This window comes from Neoarius graeffei, chromosome 12, assembly GCF_027579695.1.
Source record: "Neoarius graeffei isolate fNeoGra1 chromosome 12, fNeoGra1.pri, whole genome shotgun sequence".
NCBI lineage: Eukaryota > Metazoa > Chordata > Actinopteri > Siluriformes > Ariidae > Neoarius > Neoarius graeffei.
The window spans coordinates 63,147,612-63,158,326 of NC_083580.1; the positions used below are offsets into that span (position 1 = coordinate 63,147,612).

Below are 10,715 nucleotides of genomic sequence, written 5' to 3' on the forward strand. Positions count from 1 at the left end.
CAGTCCTCATCATCCCTCTCTAGGATCACCATGTTCTTTATTATAAAGATCAGCTCATAACTGTCCTACTCTTCAGGGCTGGGCTCACATCTTAATGAACCTTTTCATCTCAATTCTCCAACACTGGAAATTTCTCCATTCACATCATCATTTGTAAAATGTTGTCTATTTTCTTTGTACTCTAGAAAAGTCTTGACTGTGAGAGCGTCTTGATAATTTGTAGTGACTGAGCCTGTTCTGTCAGTATTATCACTGTATGCTCATGTTTTGTACAAGATTATGGCAGTCACTAATGATAGCACAGCTGATGTTTTGTTTATACATCAACAAATGTTTCAGATTGCAATGACTGTGGGAGAGATCTCAAAAGTTATTGTTGCAACAATAATGTCACTGTTCTTTACTTATTTGAATGCTATCATGGTCTACGCACTTTGGAGTAAGCCTGTTTTTAAAGAGACTCCACGCTATGCTCTGTTTACCCACATGCTTCTCAGTGATTCGATTCAGCTCATTGTTACCTCCATGTTGTACTTCTTCAGTCTGTCCTTCTTCAAATTAGTCACAGTTGCATGTGCTTTCCTGGTTTTTGTTTCAGTTACGACTTTCAATAATGCACCTTTAAACCTGGCTGTGATGTCATTAGAGCGTTATGTGGCCATATGCTTTCCTTTAACAGGGCTTTTCAAAGTGTGGGGCGCGCCCCCCCTGAGGGGCGCCAGAGTTCTTCAGGGGGGGCGCAACGTGAGAGACAAAATGGATCGATTTTTAGTACCTAAAGCTCCAGGGAGTGAGGACACGGCCAAGCAAAGAAAAACAGAGCCTCCAGGATGTTGCGATTTGCAACTTCAGCGCAAATTCAACCAATCCCCTCGAATTCAGGGCGGTGCTGCAATTCTATCCAATCACCGCAACTTTCCGGCAAATTTGACCAATCGTTGGGGTCGTCTTGAGGTGACATCGACAAACTACCTTCCGCCTTACTTCCGGATGTCTATGTTCAAGAGAAGCAGCATGCGCGCAGTGTTGCCAGATTGGAGGTTTCAAGTGCATTTTGGCGGGTTTTGAATATATTTTGGGCTGGAAAACATCAGCAGTATCTGGCAACATTGCATGATGTGCGAGTCAGTGTTTCTGTAGGCTTAAATTCTGTTACTGAAAGTGTTATGTTTACAGTGAAGGACTGCGTGCACTTTATTTTTTTACTTAATACAAGAAATTAATGGATGCCAACATTTTTGCCAAAATGATATTTTATTTTCCATTGTTTAGGCAGCTTCAGCATCATACTGTGAGATTCTGTTCAAATTGTTTTTTTCTTCTATGAAGCCTGAGCCATTTATTTTATTAGTTTATAATTATTGTTTAATTTAGTCTTCAGGAGAGACTGCCTGCACACAGTACTAGTATTAATAGTTTTTTTTTTCTTACATGAAAGCTGAAGCATTTATATTATATTTTAAGGTAACTTCATGTTGTGCTGTGAGGTTCTCTGCACTTTAACTTTTGAACCAACAGGTGCATTTGGATAAGTAAAGCCTGTTTTTCTGCATTTTTGTAGTCCTGGTAATCTTTTATATTAGTAAAGTTGTTTATAGGACCATTTCTCAGTGTCTTTGTTTTTTAATCAATAGTTTTTCAGTAATAACTTAATATTTAACATATCACTCAATTTTAATCACAAAAAGAGAAAATCGCAACAATTTCTCGCAACTTTCACTTCCTCCCACAATGTAATCGCAACAAAAACCTAAACACCGCAACTTTCATCGCAATTTTTTTGGAAAACCCCCCACAACATCAGACATTTTAGCCCGCAACAATCACAAAAAAGACCCGCAAAATCCTGGGGGGACTGGAAAAAGAAGGAAGTATGACCACAATTATTTAAAGTTTGGATTTTCATGGACTGGATCTGAAGATGCTCCACTGCTACAGTGTGTTGTCTGCCAAGAGGTGCTAGCTAACAATGCTATGAGATGTTTAAAATGTGTAAAACAAGATGTTTTAAAAAGCACAGATGTTTAAAATGTGAAAAAGAAAAAAATAATGTGTAAAACAACCATTTTTTTTTAAATACGAATGGAACATTAAGTATAGCAACAACAAAAATTGTAAGGGGGGGCGCTGTTGTTTATTTGCTCTCCGAGGGGGGGGGCTGACTCTCCCACACTTTGAAAACCCCTGCTTTAAGACATGCTGAAATAGCCACTCAGAAAAGAACTATTATTGCCATTTCAGTAATTTGGTTTATTGGTTCCATAAACTTCATAATTCACTTTCTATATGGAGTAGTGATGAATTCTAAATTTTTTACTTCACAAAAAATAATATGCACAAGAGAAAGGCTTTTCATAAAGCAGTGACAAGTAGATGTTGTTCAGGGCTTTAACATGTTCTACTTTGGTTCAGTAACTGTGATTATCCTCTTCACTTATATCAGCATTGCAATCACAGCCAGGTCCATTTCCTCCAATAAAGTCTCTGCCACAAAAGCTCACAAGACCGTGCTGCTGCACCTTATTCAGCTGGGCCTGTGCCTTACTTCTTTTCTCTACAGCATTATAGAGCGAGCTGCAGCAATGGCTAGCAGTAGCAGCAGCCTCTTCATGGACCTGCGTTATCTAAACTATTTGTTTGTACTAATCTTGCCACGCTGTCTAAGCCCACTCATCTATGGACTAAGAGATGAAGCTGTACGGGCTTGTAGATGTTTCCAGTGCTGACACAGTATCGCACCATATGACTTTCTATTAAAGGTCTCGACATGTGTGCGCATGCACACAAGAAGGTATCCAGCTATATGAAACATTGCCCCTGGCAGTATTCAAGGGTTCATAGAATATGGTTACATGTAATAGCTAATGATTTCCAGGAGTCACTCCAGCTGTTTTTTTTTTCTTTTTTATGATGTCAGTGGCACTTCTTGTTTAAAAAATGGAACATAGTTACTCTGTTTATATTTGAAATCAATAAATTAGAATGTGGGTGGCATGGTGGTGTAGTGGTTAGCACTGTCGCCTTACAGGAAGAAGGTTCTGGGTTCGAGCCCAGTGACTGATGGGGGCCTTTTTGTGTGGAGTTTGCATGTTCTCCCCGTGTTTTCGTGGGTTACCTATGGGTGCTCCGTTTTTCCCCACAGTCCAAAGACATGCAGGTTAGGCTAATTGGTGACTCTAAATTGACCGTAGGTATGAGTGTGAATGGCTGTTTGTCTCTATGTGTCAGCCCTGCAATGATCTGGCGACTTGTCCAGGGTGTACCCTGCCTCTGGCCCATAATCAGCTGGGATAGCTTGCCCGTGACCCTGCACATGATAAGCGTTTACAGATAATGGATGAATGGATGGAAATTAGAATGTTAGGTTTTAGATAGTTAATTAGTGGTTACACTACGACAGATCCCAAGTTGTAATAAAATGACTAACTCTTAATTCATAAAAGATAAACTGCAGGCTTATGGATTAAGTATAAAATTGACAATAAATCAGACATTAACTAAAGCTTAATAAATTAAATAATATCAATCAATTGGTAAGGTTCTGTCTCATCTCATCTCATTATCTGGAACTGCTTTATCCTGTTCTACAGGGTCGCAGGCAAGCTGGAGCCTATCCCAGCTGACTACGGGCAAAAGGCGGGGTACACCCTGGACAAGTCGCCAGGTCATCACAGGGCTGACACATACAGTGCATTTACATGCACATCCAAATCGAGCTACTGTCGGTAATCGAGCTAAGGGTCCCAGCAGGGGTGCCAGAGAAATCCAATCCTACATGCACACAAGTTAATCGAGCTATTGTGTGAGGTACATTGTGCACCCGAGCCACAGGTGGCGCTACACGCCCCATCGTGTTGGTACACTTCCGGTTGTCGTCATGAAGAAGAGCTATTCAAGAGTATAGCCAGTTCCGTGTTCACAAGCTGTTAGGCTTGCTCTAACAGACTGTATGGCTACAAACTGTCCTGCGCAGACCACTGTTTTGTAAGACAACTTATTTTGCACAATTGTATATTTTTCTAAAGTCCATTTTTTGCTTACAATTTAACTTATGTCTTAATAAACACACAAAAAGTTCAATTGTTTTGTTTTTATTGACATTCTTCAGATGTTGGACATACATACATATATACATTTTATATATATATATATATATATATATATATATATATATATACACACACACACACACACACACACACACACACACATACACACAAATACAGTGACTTGTTTATGTACACAATTCACAGCTATGCAACAGCTGTACAGATGTATTTGGTGATACAGTAAGTGAGCTAAATTTTAACAGTGCAAACAATGCCACAAAAAGAAAAGATTCATGCCGTTGTCATGCTGACTGAGGCTGTTGTGTTTCCTGCTTGTGGTCTCGTCACTCGTCACTTCCGGAAGGGGCAGTGCTGAAGTAAGTAGCTCGAATACATAGCTCAATAGGGTATACATGCACTAAGTAGCTCGGCAGAAATCGCATAATCTAGGTTGTGTAGCTCGATTCCGAGAAATCAAGTTCGGTTCAATTTCAGCCGAATTAAGGTGTATGCATGGCATTTTGAACTTCGATTTCAGTCGAGCAACAGCAGAAATTCGATTCTCTCTATGTGCATGTAAACGCACTGATTGACACAGACAACCATTCACACTCACATATACGGTCAATTTAGAGTCACCAGTTAACCTAACCTGCATGTCTTTGGACTGTGGGGGAAACCGGAGCACCCAGAGGAAACCCACGCGGACAACATGCAAACTCCGCACAGAAAGGCCCTCGCCAGCCACGGGGCTCAAACCCGGACCTTCTTGCTGTGAGGCGACAGCGCTAACCACTACACCACTGTGCCGCCCGGTAAGGTTGTGTGTAAATTATTTTTTAGGGCACGCCAAACTAAAAATTCCCACTGGATGTACAAAAGTGTCAGGAATTCTGATTTTCATAATACTCATTTGTATATGTTGATAAATACCAATAATCTATAAATTATCAAGCCTCTTTTTGGCACAACTAATTTACATTTAAAAATACAATCCTAAATCAGATGGCACGGTGGTGTAGTGGTTAGCGCTGTCGCCTCACAGCAAGAAGGTCCTGGGTTCGAGCCCCGGGGCCGGCGAGGGCCTTTGTGTGTGGAGTTTGCATGTTCTCCCCGTGTCCGCGTGGGTTTCCTCCGGGTGCTCCGGTTTCCCCCACAGTCCAAAGACATGCAGTTTAGGTTAACTGGTGACTCTAAATTGACCGTAGGTGTGAGTGTGAATGGTTGTCTATGTGTCAGCCCTGTGATGACCTAGCGACTTGTCCAGGGTGTACCCCGCCTTTCGCCTGTAGTCAGCTGGGATAGGCTCCAGCTTGCCTGCGACCCTGTAGAAGGATAAAGCGGCTAGAGATAATGAGATGAGATCCTAAATCAGAAAAAGTAGAAACCGTACGGAAAATGCAAATAAAAAAAGGAAAGCAATGATTTTTAAATTTCACTGCAGACAGTATGAACAGATATTTCATGTTTTGTCTGGTCAACTTCATTTATTTTGTGTGTATATATATATATATATATATATATATATATATATATATATATACACACATATATATACATACATACACACACACACTCACCGGGCACTTTATTAGGTACACCTGTCCAACTGCTCGTTAACACTTAATTTCTAATCAGCCAATCACATGGCGGCAACTCAGTGCATTTAGGCATGTAGACATGGTCAAGACAATCTCCTGCAGTTCAAACCGAGCATCAGTATGGGGAAGAAAGGTGATTTGAGTGACTTTGAACGTGGCATGGTTGTTGGTGCCAGAAGGGCTGGTCTGAGTATTTCAGAAACTGCTGATCTACTGGGATTTTCACGCACAACCATCTCTAGGGTTTACAGAGAATGGTCCGAAAAAGAAAAAATATCCAGTGAGCGGCAGTTCTGTGGGCGGAAATGCCTTGTTGATGCCAGAGGTCAGAGGAGAATGGCCAGACTAGTTCAAGCTGATAGAAAGGCAACAGTGACTCAAATAACCACCCGTTACAACCAAGGTAGGCAGAAGAGCATCTCTGAACGCACAGTACGTCGAACTTTGAGGCAGATGGGCTACAGCAGCAGAAGACCACGCCGGGTGCCACTCCTTTCAGCTAAGAACAGGAAACTGAGGCTACAATTTGCACAAGCTCATCGAAATTGGACAATAGAAGATTGGAAAAACGTTGCCTGGTCTGATGAGTCTCGATTTCTGCTGCGACATTCGAATGGTAGGGTCAGAATTTGGCGTCAACAACATGAAAGCATGGATCCATCCTGCCTTGTATCAACGGTTCAGGCTGGTGGTGGTGGTGTAATGGTGTGGGGAATATTTTCTTGGCACTCTTTGGGCCCCTTGGTACCAATTGAGCATCGTTGCAACGCCACAGCCTACCTGAGTATTGTTGCTGACCATGTCCATCCCTTTATGACCACAATGTACCCAACTTCTGATGGCTACTTTCAGCAGGATAATGCGCCATGTCATAAAGCTGGAATCATCTCAGACTGGTTTCTTGAACATGACAATGAGTTCACTGTACTCAAATGGCCTCCACAGTCACCAGATCTCAATCCAATAGAGCATCTTTGGGATGTGGTGGAACGGGAGATTCGCATCATGGATGTGCAGCCGACAAATCTGCGCCAACTGTGTGATGCCATCATGTCAATATGGACCAAACTCTCTGAGGAATGCTTCCAGCACCTTGTTGAATCTATGCCACGAAGAATTGAGGCAGTTCTGAAGGCAAAAGGGGGTCCAACCCATTACTAGCATGGTGTACCTAATAAAGTGGCCGGTGAGTGTATATGGCATGGTGGTGTAGTGGTTAGCACTGTTGCCTCACAGCAAGAAGGTCCGGGTTCGAGCCCCGTGGCCGGCAAGGGCCTTTCTGTGCAGAGTTTGCATGTTGTCCCTGTGGGTTTCCTCCAGGTGCTCTGGTTTCCCCCACAGTCCAAAGACATGCAGGTTAGGTTAACTGGTGACTCTAAATTGACCGTAGATGTGAATGTGAGTGTGAATGGTTGTCTGTGTCTATGTGTCGGCCCTGTGATGGCCTGGTGACTTGTCCAGGGTGTACCCTGCCTTTCACCCGTAGTCAGCTGGGATAGGCTCCAGCTTGCCTGTGACACTGTAGAACAGGATAAAGCGGCTAGAGATAATGAGATGAGAACATGCCTACCACTTTAAAGGTGCAAATTATTCATTTATTGTGAAACAAACAATAAGATCTCATCTCATCTCATTATCTCTAGCCGCTTTATCCTGTTCTACAGGGTCGCGGGCAAGCTGGAGCCTATCCCAGCTGACTACGGGCAAAAGGCGGGGTACACCCTGGACAAGTCGCCAGGTCATCACAGCCCCTTTTGTATGAATAAGAGCTAAATAAAATAAGGTCTAAATAAGAGCTGATCCTACCAATTCACTTCATAAGTCACATAATTAGTTGATTAAGCGCCACCTGTGTGCAATCAAAGTGTCAACAGGACAAACATGAAGGGGGATGAATAATTTTGCAAGACACTGTAAATTTTAGGTTCCACAATGTTACAAAATTTATGCTGCGTAACCCCACAAGAATGTAGCTTTTAATTTGTATAATTGAATACCTCAGGAATTCAAGTGGACAAAATGAAAGTAGTAGAGTTAATGTTTTGATTTGATCTCTGAGTTATCCCATAACTGGTGAATAAAAGGAGGGGTTTTTTTCTGGTTCACATGTATGAGATTGTGAATAAACAATAGAACATGAATGATTCATTTTGTTCATAGGTCTAATTTTTACAGTTAGATCTATTTTAAATATTGTAATATTGTGCCTTCCACTTTTGGTTAGGTGTTACAATTTTTATATTTGTGTTACAGTTGTTTTTCAAATGTGAATAAACGTTTGTGGAATCTGTGCCATTGAGCAGGGATGCATAATCAATGCAGTTTCCCCTTGGAGTTGTCATCATCTCACTCTGGAGTCATCATGCTGTCCCTTATAAAAATACGCTCATAACTGTCCTCCTCTTCAGGACTGGGCTCATATCTTAACGAACCCCTTACATCTCGGTTCACCAGTACTAGACATACATTTATTCATGTACATGATTTGTAATTTATTAGAAAAATCTCTATTCTTTTTGTACTTTGAGAAAGTTATGGTAATTTGTAGTGTCTGATCCTGTTCTGTTAATAATATCATTGCAATGTGTCTGTAAAAAATCATTGTATGCCCATGGTTTGTACAAAACTATGGCAGTCACTAATGATAGCACAGCTGAAGTTTTGCTTGTACATCAGCAAATATTCCAGGTTGCAATGACTGAAGGACTAATATCAAAATTTAGTGTTGCAATAATAATGTCACTGTTCTTTATTTATTTGAATGCTATCATGGTCTACACTCTTTGGAGTAAGCCTGTTTTTAAAGAGACTCCACGCTACATTCTGTTTACCCACATGCTTCTTAATGACTCATTACAGCTCATTGCTACTTCTTTGCTGTATATTTTAAGTGTGGCCTATCTCAAGCTAGTAATGGCTGCTTGTGCTTTTCTGATTTTTGTTTCAACTACTACTTTCAATAATGCACCTTTAAATCTGGCTGTGATGTCAGTAGAGCGTTATGTGGCCATACGCTTTCCTCTAAGACATGCTGAAATAACCACTCCGAAAAGAACTTATATTGTTATCGGAGTCATTTGGTTTATTGGTTCCATGACATTCATAATTGACTTGCTTTATGGAGTAGTGATGGATTCTAACTATTTAACTGTACAAATGTTGTGCACAAGAGAAAGGCTCTTCATCAGGCAGTGGCAGGTCGATGTTTATCGGGGCTTCAACATATTCTGCTTTGTGTCGGTGTCTATGATCATCCTTTTCACTTATGTCAGTATTTTGATCACAGCCAGGTCCATTTCCTCCAATAAAGACTCTGCTGCAAAAGCACACAAGACCGTGCTGCTGCACTTCATTCAGCTGGGCCTGTGCCTTACTTCTTTTCTTTTCAGCATTATAGAGCGAGCTGCAGCAATGGCCGGAAGCAGCAGCCTCTTTTTGGACTTACGTTATGTCAACTTTTTGTTTCTGCTGATCTTGCCTCGCTGCCTAAGTCCACTCATCTATGGACTGAGAGATGATGCTGTACGGCCCTTATTCATATACTACTTCTGCTCTGCTGCATGTAAACGTAAGTCTGCAGTCAATGTACACTGAAGAGAAGCCATGAGTTCAATTGGGTTAAGCATACTATTTAAAAGTGTAATGTTTACTACTAAGATGACCTACGTAAAAAAAGTTGTAGTCGTGGTTATACATAAGAATAGGTATGCTGTAACTCAAAGAAAACACTCTGCTAGGTGTTGTGATTCAACCTTGTCAAACACACTTAATCCAATTCAGCTATGTGCCATGAATATAAAGCTGAACACTAAGTGTCTGTATGAGAATAAAACAAAAGGTTTGTGCCCAGTCAGATATTTGGGCTGAAACTGGCTGCTCATCTAAGCCATGCTATAAATAGAACTTTAAAATAAGACAATCTTTTATGCTGAACAGATAATTTAGTGGTCAGTCAATTAAAATGATCAGTTCATTTAATTCAAAGAATTAAATATATAATGTACTTTCGGGGCGGCACAGTAGTGTAGTGGCTAGCATTGTCGCCTCACAGTAAGAAGGTTCTGAGTTCAAACCGTGGCCGACAGAGGCCTTTCTGTGTGGAGTTTGCATTTTCTCCCCGTGTATGGGTGGGTTTCCTGTGGGTACTCCGATTTCCCCCACAGTCCAAAGACATGCAGGTTAGGCTAATTGGTGACTCTAAATTGACCATAGGTGTGAATGGTTGTCTGTGTCTATGTGTCAGCCCTGTGATGACCTGGCTACTTGTCCAGGGTGTACCCTGCCTTTCACCCGTAGTCAGCTGGGATAGGCTCCAGCTTGCCTGCGACCCTGTAGAACAGGATAAAGCGGCTAGAGATATGAGAATGAGTTCATTTAATTCAAAGAATTAAATATATAATGTACATTCGGGGCGGCACAGTAGTGTAGTGGCTAGCATTGTCGCCTCACAGCAAGAAGGTTCCGAGTTCAAACCGTGGCTGACAGGGGCCTTTCTGTGTGGAGTTTGCATTTTCTCCCCGTGTATGGGTGGGTTTCCTGTGGGTACTCCGATTTCCCCCACAGTCCAAAGACATACAGGTTAGGCTAATTGGTGACTCTAAATTGACCGTAGGTATGAGTGTGAATGGCTGTTTGTCTCTATGTGTCAGCCCTGCAATGATCTGGTGACTTGTCCAGGGTGTACCCTGCCTCTCCCCCATAGTCAGCTGGGATAGGCTCCAGCTTGCCTGTGACCCTGCCCATAAGCAGTTACAGATAATGGATAAATGGATGGAAATTAGAATGTTAGGTTTTATATAGTTAATTAGTGGTTACACTACGACATATCCCAAGTGGTGATAAAATGACTAACTCTTAATTCATAAAAGTTAAACACCAGGCTTATGGATTAAGTATAAAATTGACAATAAATCAGACATTAACTAAAACTTAATAAATTAAATAATATCAATTGGTAAGGTTGTGTGTAAATGATTTTTTTCAGGCCCGCCAAACTAAAAATTCCTACTGGATGTACAAAAGTGTCAGGAATTCTGATTTTCATAATACTCATTTGTATATGTTG

The 10,715-nt window shown here is 41.4% G+C and overlaps 1 protein-coding gene and 1 pseudogene across 1 annotated transcript; both read left to right on the top strand.

Annotated features, from left to right (window-relative positions):
• The first annotated feature begins 279 nt into the window (after positions 1-279).
• On the top strand, positions 280-2,726 carry LOC132894796 (odorant receptor 131-2-like; annotated as a pseudogene).
• Positions 2,727-8,278: 5,552 nt separating this feature from the next.
• On the top strand, positions 8,279-9,244 carry LOC132894988 (odorant receptor 131-2-like). The gene has a single exon (XM_060935138.1). It carries the CDS (start codon positions 8,279-8,281, stop codon positions 9,242-9,244), a length of 966 nt encoding a protein of 321 aa, XP_060791121.1.
• Positions 9,245-10,715: the final 1,471 nt, after the last annotated feature.

Excerpts from the sequence above, each read along its gene's own strand:
- LOC132894988 (XM_060935138.1), top strand. The coding sequence starts at position 8,279 with ATGGCAGTCACTAATGATAGCACAGCTGAAGTTTTGCTTGTACATCAG.